The sequence below is a fragment of the Apis cerana genome, linkage group LG7, assembly GCF_029169275.1.
Source record: "Apis cerana isolate GH-2021 linkage group LG7, AcerK_1.0, whole genome shotgun sequence".
In the NCBI taxonomy this organism is placed as follows: Eukaryota; Metazoa; Arthropoda; class Insecta; order Hymenoptera; family Apidae; genus Apis; species Apis cerana.
Window position 1 is genome coordinate 13,117,657 of NC_083858.1, and position 23,349 is coordinate 13,141,005.

Sequence of the window (23,349 nt, forward strand, 5' to 3'; positions counted from 1 at the left end):
CAAAAGGGAATTTTCCAATTTTTAAATTTAAATTAATCACAATATGAAGATTAAACGAGATATCTTACCTTTCTTATAAGTATTAAAATAATTATCAGATAACGTGTATAACGAAAAGACCAATTTTACTCAGATCTCGAGAGTTTCCAACGATTTATAAAGATGGTCGTTAGTGCGGTTTAATTCGACCGCAAGAAGTCGAGGAACTTGTCGGGTTGCGTGTGAACGAGACTTTTTACTTTTATCTTGTTTTTATTAAAATACTTAAACGCTTAACTTACACGTATACCAACGGCTGGCAGAAAAATTAAGTTAAATAGACTTATTATTTCTATCGTTTCTTTGTTTTTTTTTTTTTTTTTTCTCCATTTTAAACCGATCGAAACATTAAGTAGGCCTCTGGTTCTCATTCGAACCGAGCCAAAGGAGTGAGAAAATCCTTTGGCACCTTTCTCATAAACAAGCATCGCGATTAATTCGTCGATCATGATTAATCGTTCTTATCAATGTCAACCCAACTACCATACACTGCTTCTTTTTCTTACTCCACTTCTTACTCGAATCTCTTAATTCGCGTTAATATAATATAATTAATATATTATTTAAACTTCAAAATTCTCGTTTACAAAATCTTAAAAATTTCTTTCTCTCGGAGAAGCGTTAGAAAAAAATATCTCAAGAAAATAAATAAATCAACGAGGCCCACTCTACAATTTCTATATATATATACACAAATAATTCGATTCAGATTAAAGAGAACGACGGACGTAATTTTTTCCATCCTCTTTATCAAAAAAAAAAAAAAAGAAGAAGAAGAACCATCTTCCCTTCATCTGAATCGATCATCTCGACTTGGCCTTGTCATCACGCACCGGCCCCTGTAGCAAATCTCCGTCATATGGGAGACCTTGGTGGTCGTCGAGGTACGTAGAACCTTGCCCAATATCGATTCCGTCGAATTGCTCGACAAAGCGGGGTTCAAAGACGCGGACAAAGGAGGAACCGTGGTCGAATTATTCTCGGCCGACGAACTCGTCGCTGCGTCGTTCGAGATCGCGTCGATTCGTCCCGATATCGTGGTCGTTGCGTCGGCATTCGCGGTGGGCTCGGTCGCCTCGTTTCCATCAACCTCTTCAAAGATCGCCCGAGTGGTCGCCTCGTCATCGTCCTTCATCGCCAGTTTCTCCCCGTTTGATCGGTCGACGCGGTCCGGGAGGTGCAAGGTGTTCGAAGGAGGAAGGACGGTGGTGGTGATTTCGTCCGTGCTCTCCGTGTTCGTGGCCGTGTTCGTCCCCTCCTCGGCGCTCTTCATCGTATCGAAGATCGCTTGGACGTAGTCGGAGAGCGCGTTCACGCTGGTGTCCCCCTCGTTCCTCGTCACCAGTCCTGGGATAGACGGTGTTCCGGATTTTGTCTTCCCAGAATCGTGCTTCCAATTGGAAGCTTTCGACTGCTCGAACGCGGACGGATACCTTACCTCGCTCCATTTAACTCTATGATTCTTCGGATGATTGAAATTCTCGTTTCTCAACAACTCTCGCCCCTCCTCCCCGCTCTCACTCGCGGACTCCATTATATCGTTCTTTCTTTTCGCTTCTTTTTGATTAGCAGCCAATTTCTCCCCCAATTCTCGAGACAATTCGTTCAATGTATCGTTTCCATCCATCTCTTTGCCTCTATATTTCCCAGCCACGAAATTAACAGCGTTTTCGACGGTCTTCTGGTTCCATTTCTTCGACCATTCCCACGTCTCCGTTTCTCCCTCGACCTCTTTCTTCCTCTCCTTCTTCTCCTCCTTCATCTTCCCCGCATCTTGCGGCTTTTTCGCCACTTTCACGAATAAATCATCGAAACGCGTTGTCTCTTCGGGTTTCGAAGCGGTTGGAATCGTGGCGATCTGAATCTCTGTCGTTTCTTCGGCGTGTTCGATAGGGGTAGTCGTGGTAGTGGTGGTCGGATGCACGGTCCACGCCGCCTCGGTGGGCTCGTCGTTCTTCAGAATGTCGGTTATGAAAGGACGTGCGATGGATTTCTGTGGCGAGGCGAAAGGTTTCGATTGGCGATCATACTTGTGCTGATCACGGAACAAGCCGTTGAGGGCGGAGTTGAAGTGTTGGGACTCGGCTGTGACAAAATCGTCGGCGGCCGGCCTCACTCGAACGCGCACTTTCCTCCTCCGTGAAATCTGCAAAAGAACGATCGTACTCGTTTCTTTTTATCGAGAGTATTAGAATTTTTCTCCATTTCTTTTCCTCTATCTATCTATATCATCAAAACAAATATGGAAAATTGATATAGTTTTAAAGCGCAAATAACGATGGAATAATTTTTTTTTAAATAAATCTTAGTAAGCAAAAAGTAATACCGCAACCGCTCATACCGATATTAATAACCCCGTCCTCTCACACTAATATTAAACTTCCCTTCTCCCTTTAACGATCTCCGATAACTCCTCGTACCTATAAACCGTCTTCAGAAAGATCACGTTATCTTCTCGAGAGGGAAGAGAGTAAATAAATAAATTAAACGATAATGAATTAAAATTCCATAACCTTCCTCACCTTCTTCACGCCGGTAGAATTCTCCCTCTTCCATCCAACCCTCTCCAAATCCATGCTCGTCATCAATTGCTTCGTAGAATTCTCCATTGTCTCGGCGTCAACCCCGCTTCTTTTTTCTTCCATCGCCGCTGCATCGATGCTCGCCGTCGAGTTCGTCCTCTCCGTGTGATCCTGCGTTTTCATACCGAACATCGTGGTGCCCATCAACGTCGACTCGTCCTCCTCCTCCTCCTCCTTCTTCTCCTCCTCCTCCACCCTCTTGTCGTCCGAGGAGACGATCAACGTGACGGACGACGGTTCCGGCGGAGCTGTGATTATCTCCGGCAGATCGACGTTTTTCGACGAGCCGTCGTTGGACCAAGCTTGGCTAACCTTCGAGGCCTCCCCCGAGCTCACCTGATTGATCGAGAAACTCGGCTGGAACGAGGTCCTCGTCAGTTTCGTGGACCACTGGCTCTCTGCCCCGTAGATGTCCGCCGTTGTCCGGCGATTGTCGACGGCCGACGTGCTTGGCCTTGAAGCTTGACCGTACTTCCTCGCCGCGTCGCTGCCCAACTGCGCCTGATCGTACTCGTCGCGTTGAACTGGTTGGGACGGGTCGTTACCGAAGTTCAGGATGAATTCTGGCGGGTACTGGAAATTTGAGAAGAGTTTTAATTAGGTGGGGGAAGGTTTAAAGCTGGGATTGCATTGTTTATACTCGAGGAAGCGAGTCAGAATTATGTATCTTCTTTACGGTAAGAAAATGGAAAAGAAATCTACTATTTGGTTATAATTATAAAGACTTGATATATTTCTTTTTAAGTTTGTAGAAATAAATTTCTTCTTCTATCTCTCTGAAAAATGTTTTTAGAAATTTTGATCTTGGTGTAATCTGGTCGATCACAATATTTTTCAGTTTTTATTATTATTTTTGTTTTTCAAATCCGTCGAAAGTATTTTTAATTTTCTAGCTAAATCGATCGTTGCTTTAGCGCAGTCTTCTTTTAAGAACGTAAACTTGTATATATTTGAAAGGAACGAGTTTTCTTCAAGGGCAAGAACTGTGTACCGAGGGAGAAGTAGAGTTTAGTGAGAGTAGATTTAGAAATTAAAAAAGAATTAGATATTGTGGACAATTTAATCGATATTGCCGTTCCAATCAAAAAAATATATATATATATAATAAATGTATCATCTGTTAATTTCAAAATTTCCCGAGAATGATGAAAAAAAGTAAGGATAAAATTTTCATATCGAAAAATATAACGCGCCAATTATTTTATCCCAACCCATAAACAAGCCGATAAAAGAACTGGTAGAAGCCAGGAATTGGAGCAAGAATAGGTCAGAAACAGGAGACTGTACCGGCTAAACTGTGTGTACGAATACCAGTACAAACTGTGCTCGAATTTCTAATCATACCTCAGATCGACCCTCGTTAAAGTCCCTTCTAATCCACCTAACTATTGTCCGATACAGTATATACAAAGTGGAACGGATATAATAGGGTCGTAAAATCAGTCAAGCGTTAAAGTAAACATGTTCCGGGTGTCGAGACAAGCGTATTCATGACAACTATGAATTTCAAATAATAAAATTTAATATTTTGTATCTTTTGGGATAAATATTTATATTTACATTAATAAAAAAATAAATCGAACGTGCACAATTAACCAAATTTCAATTATATATAATATGATAAATGTATATAAAGCTTCATACATATAAATCCTTTCGATTCATTTATATTTTTTAATCCTTACTTTTAAAAATTTTACTTTAGCTCGATTAAGTAACAAGTACATCCTCATTAAATATTCTTTTCAATCGATTTTCTTAATTTATAACCTTATCGCATCGTTTCTAACCTCAATTGGAACTTTTAGTTCTACAGATCCCTTGTAAATCCTTTCAATCCTTTTGATTCTAACTTTTAAAAAAACTTCGCTCAAAGTTACAAGTATAACATTCTCGTTAAATACCAATTGCTTTTTTGATTCATAACCTGATCGCATTGTCTTCAACTGTACTCACGTTCTCGCTAGAGGTCTCGTAGAATTGTTGTCCAGTTGGATTACGCGCACCGTCGGAGAATCCTCCGTTGTTATTGTAATTATCGTTGTACACTGTCTGTTGATGCTCTGTGGTTACGGCTTGTGGTCGTATCGGCGGATAATTTTCGTCCAATGGCAGCTCGTTATGCGCCTCCAACACGGATTCGGTTGTGCTTGTAGTGGTTACGCGTTTTCTACCGGGTCGACGAATTCTACCTCTCACTCTGATCTCTTTCGCCTCGTCCGGCCGAGACTTCGATTTCACCGTGTATATCATGTCGTCTGGAAGCACCGTGGCAACAGGTATTTTTTCCGTAGTAGTGACAGTTTCCATAGTCGTTGTAGATGGCGGCACGGTTGTCGCTTTTGTCGATGGACGACGATTGGGAGTTGGCTGATACTTTTGACGACTTTTCAACAGCTGTGAGTGCGGGGGACTCGATTCCAATGCGGTTTCGTCCTCGTTTAGTAGCAGTGACTGCTGAGGCACCTGAAAACGAGAGAATTTTGCTTGTTCGTTTCTTATGAGAATTTTCTTTCGTCTTGTGACAATCGATAGTTAAATCTTTTTATATAATAAAACGACTTCCTCGTTTAAAAAATCTTTTTCTCTTTTTCAAAGTCACCCACCTCTGAAAAATGAGGTCGATACGTGATCGCTTGCTGGAATCTATTGTCCACTGGATGTACAGGTCGGAAATTCGGTGGTCTTATAAATCCGTAATCGATGTCCTCTTCCGTTGAGCTGACCGTAGTGGTCGTGGTAGATGGCGGTGGTGTCGTTGTGGCGACTAACCTTTGCTGTTGCAACGCGTGGATCTTAATGTACTCGTTACCATCGGTCTGAACCTGTGATCCGTGACTCGGTGTACGAGGTCTCGATCTAGTTCTCTGTCTGCCCGATATCGTTCGAGAGGAATCGTTTACCACGTTGAAACGAACATACTCGTCCTGCGAACCTTTGTTGCGAGTCTGAACCGAGGGCTCGTGATGCAAACGGGTGCCTATGCGTCCTCGTACTCGTTGTCGAATTATCACAGGAGTCGTGCTAGTCGTCGGTGTGTCGGTTGTTATCTAAAATCGGAATTAATTTTTTTTTACAATTTCTTCTACGAAAAGTTTCCAAAATCTGTTAGCCAATAATAAATCGCCTTACGTCTAGCAATGGAAGTTCCGTGGAGGAGAGCGATAACTCGTAATCCTCTTGCTTATTCTCCGGCAACGGGATAAATATCGGCTGCTCGTTAGGATTACTATCGATAACACCGGTTTGAATCTTCTCGTTCTCCGCGTGATGCAGATTATCTTGTCCAGTTAAACTGTATTCTGGCTGCGTCTGCGGCACGCTCGCGTCGTAGACGGACGAGTAACGTTGCTCTTCCGATGTTCTCAACCTTGTTGGATCAACGGTGGTGGACACCTCATAGCCGTTCTCTACTTTCCCGTCCAACTGATAATCCTTCGTTCTCTCGAGTAATCTTTGATCCAACGGTTCTCCGCTTTGAGCTTGATAGTTGAATCCATTCACTGGACTCTTTTCGATGCCAACCTGTTCCACGGTAGATCGGTAATGCTCTTGAATCGGTTGGGGATAACTTTGACTTCTTGAATAATCTTCCGAAATTAGAGCGGAACCGTGATTCACCGTGACCTCGTGGAAAGATGGATAATTCTCGGTGGTGCTGACAGTGGTGGACGGATAATTCTCCGGGGTGTAGTCGTTCAGATTCGACGATGAATCGAAGTGACGAAGATTACTCGAGTCTGGCCCCGTCTGCTGAAGGAAACCATTCGATGTCGGGAGATTCGAATCGCTGTGGGAGATGGTGTCGTACGTTTGCTGCGTCTGTTTGTTCTGAACCTATTTGCACGAAATACGTTTCGATATGTAAATGTATAAATCGATCGAACTGGAAATTTCAATAATATTTCATTCCGCTCGACAGCTACTATTTTGAAAATATCGCGACGATGTTTTTGACGTTTTATAACATCTCTGGTATTACCAAATTTTGATCGATTTAAAGTTTTCAATAGTTTTCTATAGTTACGCAGTTTACATGAATTCACAAGACGCATGTACCTCGGATTGCTGGCTAATCTTATCTCGATTCCTGTATTTGTGCGTCCTGCTCGTCGGCCTCCTATGCTCCCCGTTATATCTCACCGTAGTCTCTGGAATTTTGGATCTAGTTGGCTCGTAAGCGGATTCGTGATACTCCTCCGTGGTGGTCGTGAATCTGGATCTGGATCTGTTGTACGGTCTTCGATTCCTGTCCACATTAGTTCTGCTCGATGGAGTCGTCTCGGTCGTCGTTCTTGGCCTCGTGGAAACTAGTCTGCTTCTAAAAATTACCAACCAAATTTCTCGCTTCCTCTCCTCCCCGATCATTCGTTCAGAAATCAGCCAATCACCGCGCGCAACGCCTACCTACCTCTGTCTACTGCGAGGCCTATAAGTGGTCGTGGGTATACGTTGAGTGGTAGTGGTGGTCGTAGTTGTGCTGGTGGTAGTGCTCGTGGTGTAGAGTTTCGCCTCGTTCTTATCTAACAGTGAGTTGACCAGGCCAGGGAGGTGCGGAGAGATCGCCGGCAGCTCGGCTGGCAAGCTATACTGCGTTGGTCCAACGGAATCTCTAACGTCGTTAACGTCACCGCTAGCGATTTCACCGTTCAAACTACCAGCCTGGCCACCAGAGACCTTGTGCTCGCCGTACTGTCCACCATTGTTGTATTTCTCCCTCTGCTGGGCCAACTGTTCGTTAATTAACGCCAGTTGATCCGACGGCTCTTGGTGGCCGGCCATAGTTTCCTCTTTGAAAGCGGGCGTCGTGGAATACGAAACTTCTTCCGCGCGACCCACCGATCCAACGTTGCCACTTTGCGCGGGAATCTCCGTGGTTCTCGAACCTTCGTCGATATAATACTTGTCCTTCCTCGTCGCGGCTTTCTGCTCGTCGTAGTAGGAAGTACCGATTACGGAAGCGGGTTTACCGTCGGCGTAAAATTGTCTGAACCTGAATCTGGACCCGGACGAATATCCGACGGATGGCGTCGAATACGTTTGCTCGTATTTGGGAGTGCTGGACGGTTGTTCGGGATAAGTTATGGTCGTCTGAGGCTCGTACGAAGGAGTAGTGGAGTCGGAGACAGCGTCCAAACCGTCCAAATAGGAATTAGGCTCTATAAGAGGGGTCGGGCTGGGATTGGGATCGTCTCTGTCTTTCGTGGGATCCAAGGTGTTATCCAACGTGTTCACCACCACCGATCCTATATGTGGCGCCGGGAAAGGGATTTTGGAATATCCTGTAGGAGGATCGAAGCTGAGCGGCGCCACGAAGAAAGGCAACTTATCGACCCTCCTCTCCACGCGATTGTGATCGATGGACGACAGGTAGGGAAGATCGAACTTGGCGTAACCCGGCGGGGGATCTAAACTGGTTGGGCCCACGAATACTTGAGGTGTATCCGGGCCAACCGTGTCCAGAACAGCTATCGTCTTCGCGTCCTTCAGTATCCTCAACACGTCAGAAACTTTGACGTTGGTTGTCTTCGAGCTGGGACTTCCCATGTACACCGAGAGAGGGGGTTGGTTAGGGGAAGGAGTCGTGCTGGCTTCTCTATAACTCTGCTGATCCTGGAAATTAGGCCTCTGCCTTTGCCTCCCTCTTGTCTTGCTTTTACCCTGTTTAGGCGTTTCCGACAATTGTTGACGATGCAATTGCTGGTTTTGATTTCTGATTAAAGGAAGAGCTTGAGCTTGGACGTCTCGATTCTCCGGCTGCTCCACTCTGCTCTCCTCGCTCTCGCGCTCTCGTTGCCGTTGGATCTCCAGTTCCTTCTGCCTCTCCAAAGCGGCCAATCTTTCGGCTTCCCTCTGCCTATTCGCTTCCTCGGCTCGCCTTTTCTCTTCTTTCGCCCGGACCTCCGCCAATCTCCTTCTCTCCAGCTCTTCCAAGCGTTGCTTCTCCCTCGCCTCTCGGATCCTCTCCAACTCCCGTTGCTTGGCCAGCTCTTCCAACCTCTCCAGCTCTTTCTTCTTCTTCTCCGCTTCCCGTTGCCTCTGCAACTCTTGCTCCCTTTGCAGTGCCTCCTGCTGAAGCCGCGCCTTTCGCTCCAGCGCCCTTTGCTCCTCGTTTAATCTCGCGATCTCCTTCATCCGTTCCTCTTTCAAAAATTGGGCCTTCTCCTCCCGCTCCATCTGGATCTGTTGCAATATTTGACGGGCAAACGCGTTCTGGTCGTGCCCGATCGCGTCCACGCCTTGGCTCTGTTGCTGGGGTTGCTTGTGCTGACGCAGAGAATGATACTGCTTCCTTCCATGCCCTCTCTTAGGCTGGCCTCGTTGCGCCAAAGTTTCCGCCGGCACGTAAACTAATTGCACCTAAAATAAAAAGGGAATGTATTAGGGCAAAACGAACGAGTGTTACAGAAAGTGTGTTTTGTGGAAAGATTCTATGCTAATTTTCACGGCAATCAGCATCTTTACTTGAGAAAAATTATTAGAATATTCGTTTCCTGAACTCTGTGAGTGGCATTATTCCTAATTCTAAGAATTTTCCTTGGGAATGTCGTTCGTGAGATAAGGAGGACAGGAAACCAGAACTCTTGAACTTTGTAATCTCGAACGAACTTCGCAATAAATCAATTTTATCGCTATATATTCCAGGAACAATTACAGAATTATCTTTTTTAGCGAAAGATAAAAATTTTTGTACACACTCAATAAACAAAAGTACAAACCTCTTCCTCCTCGTCTTGACCACCCTCGCTTTGGGACACCAAGCCGACTTGGTTTGGCTCCTTTATCTGTTTCGCGCCTTGCCTTTGATTCCCCTCGATCTGTCCAACATTTCCCACGTTGGGCCTCTGTTGCAACAACTGCTCGTTCTTGAAATCCTGCCCGGACAAATTAGCCAATTCCTGAGGTAAACTCGTGTCCTGTTTCGTGGCTGGGTTGGGTCGTTGAGGGAGAAAGTTCTGCGGCGGAAAAACCGACGGCAACGATTCGGCTAAGGGGAGGGGTGGCACCAGATCTTCGGAAGCAAGATCCGCCACCTGCGAGTCTCCCAATCTGACTTGATGCAGTTGCTTGTCCTCGTCGTTGCCTGCATTGCTGAATCCGCTTGGTACGAACGTTTGAGACTGGGGAAACAAAGACTTCCAATGGTTGCTTCATAGTCGAGTTAATTTAATTTATGTATAAAAGTAAAAATATATTTTACCTGAAGAAGTTGCTGTTGAGCTCTAAGCTGTTGTTGCAGTAGCAACAGCTTCTGTATATTTTCCTGAGTCTTCTGCAGTTGCAACAATTGTTCTTGGTACTGTTGTTGAAGGGCTGGCGGTAGAGAGAGTTGCGGGAGTTGAGGCAGCTGCGCGCTCCCGCTCGCCAAGCGTCCAGTAGACGGGCCTGTTTGCTCGACTTGAGCTTGCAGCGACCTAGGATTCGCCAATGGTATCCATTCGCTGTTCGAGACCTGTCGCGACCATCTTTCGCCTCGAGTTGTGCCAAATTTCGTCGATAGGATCAAACAGACCGATACCGCCAGTGTAAGACGCCTGTGCACCGTCTGAAATCATAAAAATGCAATACACGTGCACGGGGTATTAATTTATTCTTTGGACCAGTCGAATGCAGAAGTTGGTATACATAAATGTTGATCGAGTTACGGAACAATTTAAATTCGCGTTAGACGAAGCGGAAATAGAATGTAAATTCGCACAGCGAAACTGTATTTTATCGTCTTACTTCGTCGATTGTTTGTAACTTAATTAAATTAACGAAATTAACGGAAATTTTGTTACAACAACTTTTGTTTGGTCTCTGGAACTTTCTAAAATTATCCCACGAATGTATTATTGGCTTTTTATTACTCCTCTCACTGTTGTGTATATTTGTAAGCATATGCTGTTCACTGCTCGAACGAAGTCTCGCGGGACGGTACAGGGGCAAGAGGGGTCCTTCGCTAGGATCGCTTATCTCCACTTCAAACGCTTTGTTGACAATTCTGACACCGTACACACTTACGTATATTCAAAATCGTTAAATATGAAATATTCATTTCACATTTCAGCCGAAATATTTTCGAAATTATTTATAATATGTCTAACTTATTCGTACAATTTATTATCCTAATTGCTCGAAATTATATTTATAAATTAAATTATCGTTACATATGTTATGAGAAATAAAAAAAAATTTGTATCATATAGATACGTTAGAATTCTCTGGATTCTATGGTTACGGTAATGGATCGAGGTTTAGGTCGTTGTTTTGGTTAGTATAGGCGTTTTTTTTCAAATTAACCAAGCATCAGATCAGCATTCCTTCCGCAACAGTATTTAACTTTGAATAGAAAGGAGAAAGTCATACTTCAAAATTATTTTCTCGATCCTTTCGATATTCGTTCGAGCAGTGATACAGCAAACGAATGTGAACGAACGATATGCGAATACAAGCGTTGGCCAAACACTTGTGAATTGTATTCCACGCACGAACGGCCGTGAACGAGTAGTAACATCATTTGTCAGCATGCGCAGTATGATTGAATAGATTTCTGCACGCACGGGCGCGTAGTAAAGACTTCACGTGAAGCGGTTACGATGTTTAGACGTTACTTTACTCTCTAGTTCAAGCCGTTGCATTTTTAATCCGCTTACCTCGTACTTTTTCCATTTTCACGAATAATTAAAAAATAGATTATCGGAATATTTGTAATGTAATAATTCGAAAAATATATTATGGAAAGATGAAGTAAAAAAAAGAATCGAAATGAATTATATTCATTAAAAAAAAATAAAATAAAAAAAGGCGGAATCTGATCGTTTTCGTTTCTCGCCATCTTTGATGCCAGGATAGAGATAGCGATCGTAAATTGGAATGATCGGAATTTTATGCTCGGATGGAAAGAGGGTAAAAAATATAACCGCAAGTCTTGGTGATCAGCAGGAACTCAAGAAACTGAAGTGTTTTATGACAAACAGTTGGCCACGATTCAATTGGTATAACTATTAATAAAACCGCAAACAGGAGATAAAAGAAAGAAAATACTTTCGCGATATTAATGGAATTTATATAATAATTCAAAGAGAAATTTTTATAATTGCAAAAATTAAGAAAAAAAAGATTTATCGAAACTTGTAAATTATCGTTAACTTCGTGATCGATATACTCGAGATTTAGCATGGATAAAAATGGATTGTTTCGATGGAAAGGATGCAATTGCGCTACTTTATTTAAAAAAAAAATTTTTCCACAAAGTAGGACAACCGTAATTTTTATGATTGACGAGAAAGTTTGAATTTAAGCGTATCCATAAAATGCACTAATAAAACTTTGTAACAAGAAATTCTTTCCCTTTATAAATATACTTGTTCCGTAATAATTTTTCGAATTTGAATATTTCGCGATTAATTAAATCTTTCGACGTGTATTTTCGAAGTTTCTAATTCAGGACTGTGCGAGGCGGACTACGTAGGAACTTTATCTAGGTCTGCAACAGTAAAATTAATCAGTGAATGTAGTCGTCCTTCTAACTCGAAAAGTACAAAACGTGGCAGGCTCGCATGTTGTGCGCGATGCGCGTTGCTACAGCGGAAAGCGAATACGTTTAAATCTTCATCCAACGTTCTCAAATTTCGTATCGAATAGTTGGAAAGTTGGAAGATTTTTAATTATAATGGGACAATACAGCTCTAACGCCTGTGTTCGCAAAATAAAAAATAGAATCGAATGGGAAAAGACAAAGAAGTGTAAAAAACGAAACGTAGATTTTTACTAATAAAGTGAGATTAAGGCTCTTGCGGGGATAGGGAATGAAAAGAATCGATATTCAATTTCGGCAACGCAAACAGTTTGCACGTTTCCCTTTGTCCCAAGATGAATACGAGATTATACTGTCTCGATCTCTTTTTGATTTTCCACCAAACGTGTTTTACGTGATTCGCATTTCCGTGTCGGAGAATCGTAACGTTCGCGTAATGTTTGCGCAACTTGTTCCTGAGTATTCAGTTTTTCGAGTTTTTCGAAAAATCATAAATTTGTAAATTAATGCGCATTTCTTACGAATTACGTTACGTTACATAAAATATATTTTTCAACAAGATAATTTTTTAATAAATAGTAATTACACAATCGTAAAACGTAAACGATTGGTGATTTCGAAGAAAAAGAAAGATTTCGAAAACGTCCGCTCAAAGCTCGCGTTGCATATTCAACTAACTAAAGAACAATCATCGTCGTTGATATTATATATCATATTGCGTGTCGAGATATTCAGACTGCAACTGCAACTAACGAACTGTGAACAACTCTGAAAACGGATGGTTTCTAATAATTATCACAGTGTATCTTTCACTCGAGTTTTCGAAATTGGAATAATGGAAACCCTCGTCAACGTTTCGTCATTTTCATCCTTTCCATTTTGCGATTAATACGTTATTATTTCTTCATTTTTCACTTTTCTTATTTTCTTAAATTATCTTACGTTATCGTAATCGGCATTCACTTATTAATTCTCTCAAAAATAAACGTAAAAATAATTTTTCCCATTGTGAATAATTCCTGTTTCAAATTACAATCTATTTGATGGAGGGACAATTTGACGAAATAAAGGCCAATTTGGCCCCATATAATCATGGAGAATTTCATTTCTATTTTCTGCGCTTAACGATGCCGCGTTGCTGAAATGGTTTGATTGCAACCGTGGAAAAAATAAGGGAGGGGAATATCGTTCGGTTAAGAGTTTCGACACCAAGTTTATAATCAAAAGAGAGATTACGGATCTCGATCTATCTGAACGAGTCGCCGACTTTCTTCCGTTCGAAAAGAATCTTGCCGAAAGAACGTACTACTGACATCATTCTGATTACATTACATTGTACATTCTCATCGCGGAAGATCGCGTGCCGGACACGGGTCGTGGTCTTTCTGCTTTCTTCGTCATTCTCACAATGGAAACGGGGATTCACGAACTGTGAAATCCGATGTATACGGTGGGAGCGTGTATTTGCGTACGTTTTATCGTTTAAAAAATTTTAAAAAATAAATAAATAAATATTCGTCACTCGATTTTACGTGTCGAGTAAAATTAATAAATGAGAAAAATATAAAAAAGATGATCGGTCAGATTTAAGTGTACGTTGATTTTATATTATTTTAACTCAATTTTATATAGGGTGTTTCGAATAGAATTGGAAAAAACAGAGCAAGGATTTTTGGAGGTTTCGTTTTTTTTTTCTTTTTTGAGAAAATGAATACGTCCATCATTTTGAAAATATTACAAACAAATTGTTGCTCGAAGTGCAATGAACTTATTAATCGAATTCCTTGATCGAAGAAATTCGGTCCTATAATTTTTTTCTCTCAGAAAGGAAAAAAAAGAATTTTCAAATTTTCATTTTCTCGAAATTAATCACGTAAAAATTTGACCGATCATTTTTTATATTAATATTATTGATAAAATTAGAAGAAAAACATTTGTGAAAATATTTTACACCGTGTATATAACAGACAGGCCGATTCACAATTCACGTTGCGCAATGGCGTTATGCGAATCGGATCCCCATGACGGCTTCCTAATCGAAATTTCGGTCATCGTACGACAAACGTCGTAAAAATCAGTGCAGTTGATATTATGCAAACCTTAAAAGTCACTCCTCGTGCGACTATTTCGAAGCAGCGCAGTGCTTCGGTTATTTATTATAAATGTTTTCGAGTTTTCTTTTCCGCGATAAGAGGAACGATTTAAGCCAACAATTCTACTCTGTTCCGGAAAGGAACACTGTTGCTGTTATAGGATATAGAAGCTTTCTCGTGTCGCGTGGAAGATGGCAGAATTTTCAAAAAATAAATAAATAAAACTCCTATTTTCAGATTTGTCAAAGAATAAATTTGTTATACTCGGAATATTTTTGCGTGGAAATCATTTTTCGTTCGAAAGAAATTTCACTACAATTTCATAGCGTGCAATTCTCAAACATAAATATACTCTAATGCTAATGTTTTCAATCAACTTATTTTCACGCCCACGATCTAATCTAATTCGTTAAAATTCCTAAAAATCATTTTCGAGATATGAAATTGATATATCGTTGAATCTACATATACATACATATACATATATACGTAACCTAGCAAACCTAACCTAGCAAAAGTCTTCAATGAATCTCGATCGTTCAATTTTCAATCGATCAACAATTGCGTGCTCTTTAACCAGACCAGAAGATCGTCCACGGCTTGGAAATACGATCCGACAGTTTTCGAAACCAGTTTTCTAACAACGAATCTTCACGATCTACATAAGTAGCAAGCTTGTTTCTCTTTTTCCCAACAACGGTTTAAAAGACGCATCGGCACGCTTTCGTGGCGCCCTCCTACGAGAAATCGATCTCGTATGGGATTCGTATCTGAAAAAAAAACAAAAAAAAACTCTTCCTTTCACTATCGAAGAAAGCCGATACAAACGCATACAAGATTCTACTTCCGACGATCTTTCCCTCAATTCATACGGGCGTTCCCTTGTTAACGGTGTACACAACTTTCTCTCTTCTTTCTTTTGACTATATATATATATATAATAACGTTCGATATACAGTCAAAGCTATTTTTGCTCGGTTCTCATACGTTACCGCATTTTAGGAATCTTATTTTTGTTGTACATTTCTTTTCTTCTTTTCGACATCTATTTAGGAAAATGGCTCGAGAGGCCATTATATTATAAAAATGTAACGAAAAAATTGGATTTAATAATTCTTTTATTTATCACATTATTTCAATATTGCACATTTCTTTTCTTTTTTAACAAAATTTAAACATCTTTTTAGAAAAATGGCTCGAGATGCTGTTATATTAAAGATCGTAAAAAGATTAGATTTAATAATTCTTCTTTTTTCTATGTAAAATGTACATTAATCCAGCGAGCAAATTAAAGTGCAGTTAAAGAAGATTATCAATCGAGGAGAGCCGACACCGATGCTGGAGTCAGAAACGAGGTCGAGCCACCTTTCTCTCGGTCGCTTCTGCGAAGGCGCGGTCTACTGATTGATCTCGAGAAGAGCACGGTTGAACACAGCCTCTTCCACAGACTTCTTCGTTGTGTGTGTGTGTAGATTGACAAGGACGTGGGAAGGTGTCGAAGAAGGAAGAATGTCAGTTTGTTTGGGAAAAGTTTTAAGGAAGTGGAAGATTAGATTTTAATTGACGATTTTAATGGGTTAACGTAGAAAATTAGTACGAGAAATTGTCTATGTTAAAATAACGTAAAAATAATAATAATTTATTATTATTATTATTATTATTATTATCATTACATCGCTTCAGAATGATAGGAAATAAAAGGAAAGGAAATGTGTCAGTTTTCGCAAAAATACAGATTTTGCAAAATTGATCGAATGTTTAAAGTTCTTATTTTGACGTGAAAGTCGATGAGAAAATTGTGAATCGGAAAGTTGAAACTCGGTGTACGGCGTAAAACATAAACTTATTGTTATAGCTTTGCTTCAATCCCTAGTGAAAAACGTAAGTAGAATATTACGTGGAATGTCTGCATATAAATCTATGATACTACTACTCGATGCTTCGATGCGAAACCATTCTATGACATCGAAGATTGCATTATATCTCTATACAACACGTGTGTAAGAACGCGAATGTGTACGGAATAGCAAATATAAAATCGCAATGTTTTAAACGAAACATGATACGATAAAAGCAATAATTATAGAAACAGCGAAATCCAATTATTGCAACAAACGATCAATGACAAGTTGGAAAGTTAAAATAAGGCGAAGAAAATAATAAAGAAAGTTTGATTCATATTTCTTCCAGGTTTCTTTCAATTATATATATAGTATAATTATCGGTTTTACGATTACGCAACTTTACGTAAGTTCCTTCAGTTTTATATAATTCAACGACTTTTTTATTCTTATAGAAATTTAATTCTTGAACGATACACGAAACGATTCATTTATTCATAAAGAAGAATATCGATCGAGAATTAAAATAAGTCCAAGTTTTTGACCGTTGAGTTTGAACGCGTTCTCGAAAAAGTTTAGAGTAGCTAGGAGTGGGCCACTCTTTATAAAAACTTGTCCCTGAATATCTTGGACTATAGCCAAAAGCCACATCTCTGTTTACATCTGAACAGAGAAGCGTGAAAAAAAAGTAGGAGCGGAAGAGTGGAAGAGAAGAAGAAGAAAGAAGATGAAGATGAAGATAGTCGGTTGCAATACTCCTCTAACGAGGGAAGAGAATCGTTGAGAGTGAATACTCTTGCGAATAAGAAGACGCTTATTAACCCTTCTCATTTTTTATTTCGCCCCAAGAAAGAAGAAAAATCGTTCCATGTGGAAAAATTGCAATGTTGCGCGAAAGATTGCAAAATTTTACATTCTGTTTTATTATATATAGCATCTTTACTTTTAAAGGATAATTATTTTTACTTATATAGTAAAACCGGATTCGATACGTGTTTTCACTTCGATGTGATTGGAGAAAGATGAATGGAGAAAATGTATCGAGATCATCTTGGAAAAATTTCTGCTCGGAATGCGAACGAAGCATCGACCGTTGAAATGGGGAAAGGTGATTTACCAATTTAGATGAATATTCCAAAGTTCACGGTACTCGTAAATCTAAGCTTTCTCTACTTCCTTTTATCTACGCCTAGCTTATATCCTACTTTTGGCACGTTTCGCAGTTCATCGGGGATATTCGGTGCTAACCAACAACAGAAAGTAGCGGCTTAAGAGAACGGTCGTAAAGTTCGAGTCAAAGAAGCCATAATTAAAATCATTCTTTAATCGTTAGAATTTTCTCCTTGTAAAACGCTTTATGATCGAAATATTGAATTTTCAATCTTATATTCAATCTTATATATTCAATCCAATTCTTAGCATATTCTATATATCAAAATCTTAACTTACGTAAAATTAATAGCTCTATTTATGAATAATGTCACTTCGATAAGTTTATTCGAAACATAATAATAATAATCGTAAATAAGTGTAGTTAAGTTAATAAACGTTCAAGATTATACGAAAAGTGAATCAACTATAATAATTATTTTAAAACAATTCAAAATTTTTAACCAGTTACTTTTTACGAGTTAATGCCCAACTATATTTGAAACAATATCTACAAATCTCAACTCAACTTATCGATCTATTTTCCTTTCTAAACTTGTTGTTGGACAATTTTTACAAAAGTTGTTTCGAGCGGTCAAAGAAATCACACGCGATCGAATAATGGTGAAAATACGGGAAGGGGAGGGCGGTCACCAACGAGCTCGTTTCCAAACCAACAGCTGTCCGATATAACACGCCAATCAACTCGATTCTCGGATCGGTGAGACACGAAACGACGACGACGCGTGGCTAGCCAAATGGTAGCCATTCTGATCATAAAGGGAAACACGACACGCGAAAATATCGCACAGACGTCCTTCGCCGTTTCACGCTCTACTTGCATCTTTGCGTTCGACCGTTCCTCTCGAAAAACTTTCGTTTCGAGAGGGTGTCCCGTGATCGCTCGGATTAACAAGTGTATATAGTTAGTTATAGTTGTCTGTCAGTTTCGTTCCTTCGTCTGTGGAAACGATTCCAAGCTTGGATAATTAGCGGGATTTTCAAGTCATTTCAAAGTGACAGTTGCGTGGTTTTATGAAAAATTAGAAACGTTCGAGTTGTTGAGCGTGAAGATGGTCATATATCGTTTGTGAATTCTTTATATTTATTTATCCATTGAAATAGATACTAAAGACTTGTATCATTAAAGTATTAAAGTCGCATAAAATAAATAATACACGTAATTTCTATCTCTAATAAATCAATTTCGCAAATGTTGACGTAAGAAGAAAATAACATATATCAAATAAGCATGATCGATTGTTTCTCAGTCTTTCTAAAAAATTATTAAATTGTGATCACGACACGTATCGAAACGTGTACATATTTAATATACTTTTTCGCTTCTTTCTTGTAACCATTATCTCGCACAATGAAACGTTTAAATGATCGTTAAATTGTACGAAACAATGTATCGTTTCCCATCGCACGATGCAATCTCACGATTATCAATAACTTGTATGTCACGCGCTCGTCCATATTACACCATAGCACCGCTCGTTCTCTGCTAATACGATAATTATATAACATTAAAACGTAAACATTATCACTTTCACAATGATATTACAATGAAACAATCGGAAAGGGAAAAATACAATACAGGTGGCCGATCTTTCCTTCTCACGTATTCCCCCACAGACAGTCCCGATTCTCGTGTCTTCTTCGACGTATCGTCCGTTCCACTTAATATATTCGTCGACTCGACTTTCTTCTTTTTCTTTCGTATAATCTGTACGTATATATATATATATATACACTTTCACCTTCACACTTTTTCGACTGCTGGACCACTTTTGATCTCGCGTGCATTTTTCCATTATCGTAGAAAGAAAAAAATTGCGTTTAAAAAAAAATCACCTTATATCTTATAATCGATCAGAGAAGAAAAATTTTTTCGATAATAAAATTCTATATATTCAGAAACGCGACTTATCTTATTTTTCTCATCATTCCCGATACCGACGTTGGAAAGTTTGAAATTAACATAATTCTATGAGAAAATATCGATGTTATCAAATCTATGATTCGTCGAACGAAAGTCCACGGGGCCCTCCTCGTACATTTCCAAACGAAACGTATCGAAACACTTCCTGGTAACCGACAAACGTTTTGATGCATTCCAACGAGGAGAAAGGAAGGTAAATTAACCGGGGAACGGTTCCTAGTGATATTCGCACGATTTCGTCGATCCTTTTTTTTTTCCTTTTTAATCGACGATAAACGATTTTTCTCGAACCACGACAATATCGTGATGATAATGAGGGGATTATGCAACGCGGATCACCGTTTATAATTACGATGAATTCATCGAGCGGAATTCGAACGAACAAAGGAGCGACGAGAGGAAACTGAAAAGGGATTCGACTGTGCTTCGACTTATCGACGCCGCGAATCTTCATTGTCTATTAAACCTCCGTACGATAGATCCCAATCTTTCCGTTCTTTAACGTGCCTCTTTTCCCCTTCCGTCCGTTTTCCCCTTTCTCGTTGCTCAACACAAATACGCTGCTGCCTCGTTTCCAAACTAAACATGCGACCGATCATCCTTTATTTTTTCTTTCGATCCACTTTCGTATTATTTGAATAAGAATCTGGATCCGACTTGTATCTATCTATTGGGATAAATCTTGAAACGAAATTGTGATTTTCTTCGATTCGTTTGAATTTCCCGCGTCTAATTTGGTCTCCTTTCGTTCCCTTTGATATCGTATTCCATATTATCCCGGTTGTAGTTGAAAGAAAATTTCCATTTTAACACGGTTTCAATAAGAATCTAGATCTGACTTCTATCTGTCTATCGAAATGCAACGATAAATCTCGGGACTGAGAAGAAACGAAATTCCGATTTCCTTCGATTCGTTTGAATTTCCCGCGCCTAATTAACAAGATCTCGAGGACAACGCTTTGTCCTTTCGTGACAGGTAATTAGCAACAGAATTTGAGAAATTATAGCTGCTGTTCGATTCTCTCCTCTATTAACACACCACTAAAATTCTCCTTCTTTTTCCTCAACCTCAAGATTTTTCTAGAAATACTTCAGAATCAGAATCTGCATTCCATCATATCTAGTGTTTTATTTTCAAAGCATCATTCTATCGATTAATTTTCCTCAAAAAAAAAATAAATAAAGAAAGAAAAACGAAGAACAAAAGGGGTAGAAGAAAATTGTCGTAGGAGAAAATTTGGCATGGTAAAAGGAGGAAAAGAGAAAGAAGCATAGTAATACGATCGAAGAAGGAAAACGGTCGGCGACCTCTTGAATTGCGACATAAGGAGCGAAGCTGTTCACACACTGACCCCCATTTCTTCCTCCACCGCCAGAACTTCGATTTTGCCTATTATTCCATTTTGCATCTAGACTTTTTTCTCTCTCTCTTCTTTTAAATTTCCAAAGGAAAATTTCTTTTTCTTAGAATAACTCTTGTCTTTTTTTCATTTTATAACGTGGTAGCCTATTCTAGTAACCTATTTTCTTAATCAGAGAATTTTGGACGTGAGAAAAAAGAAAAATAAACGATCCTTTTTTGTGACTTATAGTTCAATCATATGAAAAATATTAAGTGAATTTCACTTATTACGATCTATTTTCAAGTATTTGTCGTTATAATTCATACATCAATTTAAATGAATTAATAAAAGAGAGAAATGCTACTTTCCATAATTTAGTTCCTTTGATCCGCGCGATAAGCACGTGTGATAAGTCAATTTAGATTTAATTTCATTAACGATAGAAAGCGTGGAATCGAGTAGTATCCTTTATCTTGTTTTAATTCGCCAAATAATTTAATCTGTAGACTGCGATGAATCGCTAAAAATTTAATATTAATACAAATTTTACCTGACTGACGAGTTAAATTCATCCGAAATCGAGAAAGAAAAAAAAACACGTTCAAACGATTTTCCAATTTTCGAAACGCGGTGTCAACTCACTCACCATGGCGCAGGATAATCCCAGCAATCGGTCAAGAGACGAATGCAGACTTCCGCCTCCGGGATGAAAAGCTTGCTACTAAACTCGTCTCTAACGTTTCGCTGCTTATTGTTCGTCTCAATTGCACTCTCTCACAATGCACCACGATCGAGCCATGCCCCTTCCTATATTTCACCACTCTTTCTCTTCTCCTTTTTCTCTTCCTCCAGTTTAATTCCTCCGTTTCTTTTTCGAAAGAAGAGGAAGAAGAAGATTCGAACCGCGAGCGAATATCGAGCGATGCGTTGAAAAATTCGAACAAATCAAGGTGTCGTGCACGGGCTTAGGATCGCGAACAGTTTGAAGGGGCACACTCAGACTGGACAGCCTATATAGATATCCCCTCCAGACGACGAGGAGACTCGGTGCAAACGAGTGATCCAGGAGAAAGCCTCTCGTTCGATTGGCCCCACGAACCGGTATGAACTGAGACAATTCTAGGTATCTTTTTCCATCGAGTAATACCACGCATCCTTCCACCGTTGCTCTGAAAACTACACATTTTTCTTAGAGAAATTCACTCAACCGTTGGTGAGAGCACTCCTCCTTTTCTTTCCAGATACACTTATTTGCAATCGACGATTCGTCAAATCTGTATTTATGTTTCTGGGTGTATTTGATTAAGCTGCCAAGGTATGGTTTGATGAATTTAAATTGGTAGTGAATTAATCAAGTCCGAATCGTGGATCTCGGATAACGATCAAAAATAGAATTCTAAATTTTTTAATAATTTTGATTCTTAAGGTACTTAGGTCTTGAGAAGGTATTAATATTCCTTGTTTCTTAAATATGGTGTAGAAAAGACTGGTTCACCTTTACGCAACCATTTCGATAGAAGTTAAGCACATTCTAAGTCATTCTGCTCGTTGAACTCGATTCACGTACGAGTTGCATCGATCGAACGGATCACGATCTAATGGATCACGAAACTCCATCGATTCTTATAGACGTGCTCGTCGACCAGGATGATACAATTGCCAATATCGAAATAGATCCTGATTTGTTGATTTCTTTCTTTATATATCGATAAATACTAAGATCAGTGTAAATTTGCGAATATTTTCTAGATTAGATGTCTTTTAACGCAAATGATAAGTAAAGATTAGCAAAAATGAAAGTGATATTCGTGTGACAAATATGAAAGATACTGAAAAATGTATAAATAAAAACTAATTAGGATTTTACCTTAAGAATACGTTTAAAGGTAATTAATAAAACGATTTAAGATAAATTTACATCGATGATACTTACTACTTTTGCTCTTATGTAAATCTCATTACTTATACAATCGTTATTTTCTCTTTCGTTCTAGAAATTTGAAAAATATTAGAATCCAATAAATAATGTTTTATTTCCTAACCTGCTATTTAACTGCAATCATAATTATTTATCCCTTAATTAAATATGCCTCAAAATTTCCAACTAGATTCCAATACTTGCAACATTTTTTTCAACATTTTGCAATTTAATACAACATTACGCAAAAAAAAGACACTAAAATCGTATCACGTTACATATATCGTTATCTAATATTCATTTTCCAATCGCGATCATCCTTCGCGTTACTCAAGCAACGAATTAAAATATTCTACAGCTAATCTAATATAAGATTTCACGAAACATCACCGTTCGAACGGATCGAATTTCAAACAGCTTTTCCGAGCACGAGGTATAACCGTCAGTTTGAACGAGAGAAGTGAGAGGTGGCGCGCTTGTAGAGCATGTTACGCAATCCGAGCGATATACCGATCGTGGGTCACTCACTTGGCCACAGTTTGCACGGTGCTTCCATGCGTTATGATTCTCCGACCAGGAAGAAAAACTTTGTCGGGACGCCTTTTATCGAAGCCAATATGACAATTCAACCTAAATCGAACGTAACGGTCGTTAATAGAAGAATTATATAACGGTATAATATCGTTCCCTACCCCGTTATATTCCAGTCGAACGGGGAATATCCTTGCTAATTGTATAACTTTTTCCGTTTTACCGAAAGAATAGCGTTTGCAAGTAGTATTATAATGGTACAAAATAACGTGGTATGGACGCGTGTATGTTGCTGGTAGTGGAACAACCGTGACAATACACAACGTTCTTTTGCCATTCTAGGAACGGTATCGCGTAATCGGTACAAGTCTATGCAAAACAATTGGAA

The 23,349-nt window shown here is 39.5% G+C and overlaps 1 protein-coding gene and 1 long non-coding RNA gene across 2 annotated transcripts in view; one reads left to right on the forward strand and one right to left on the reverse strand.

Annotated features, from left to right (window-relative positions):
- Window positions 1-23,349, forward strand: part of LOC107999307 (uncharacterized) — a 28,988-nt gene that overhangs the window by 2,851 nt on the left and 2,788 nt on the right. The gene's annotated exons all lie outside the window — the stretch shown is intronic.
- Window positions 233-21,580, reverse strand: LOC107999306 (mucin-2). Its single transcript, XM_017059021.3, has 10 exons — window positions 21,159-21,580; window positions 9,823-10,167; window positions 9,341-9,742; window positions 7,033-8,981; window positions 6,681-6,942; window positions 5,754-6,458; window positions 5,228-5,671; window positions 4,578-5,087; window positions 2,562-3,194; window positions 233-2,185 (listed from the first exon to the last, which is right to left on the reverse strand). Exons 1-10 carry the CDS (start codon window positions 21,159-21,161, stop codon window positions 830-832), a joined length of 6,609 nt encoding a protein of 2,202 aa, XP_016914510.2. The 5' UTR covers window positions 21,162-21,580; the 3' UTR covers window positions 233-829.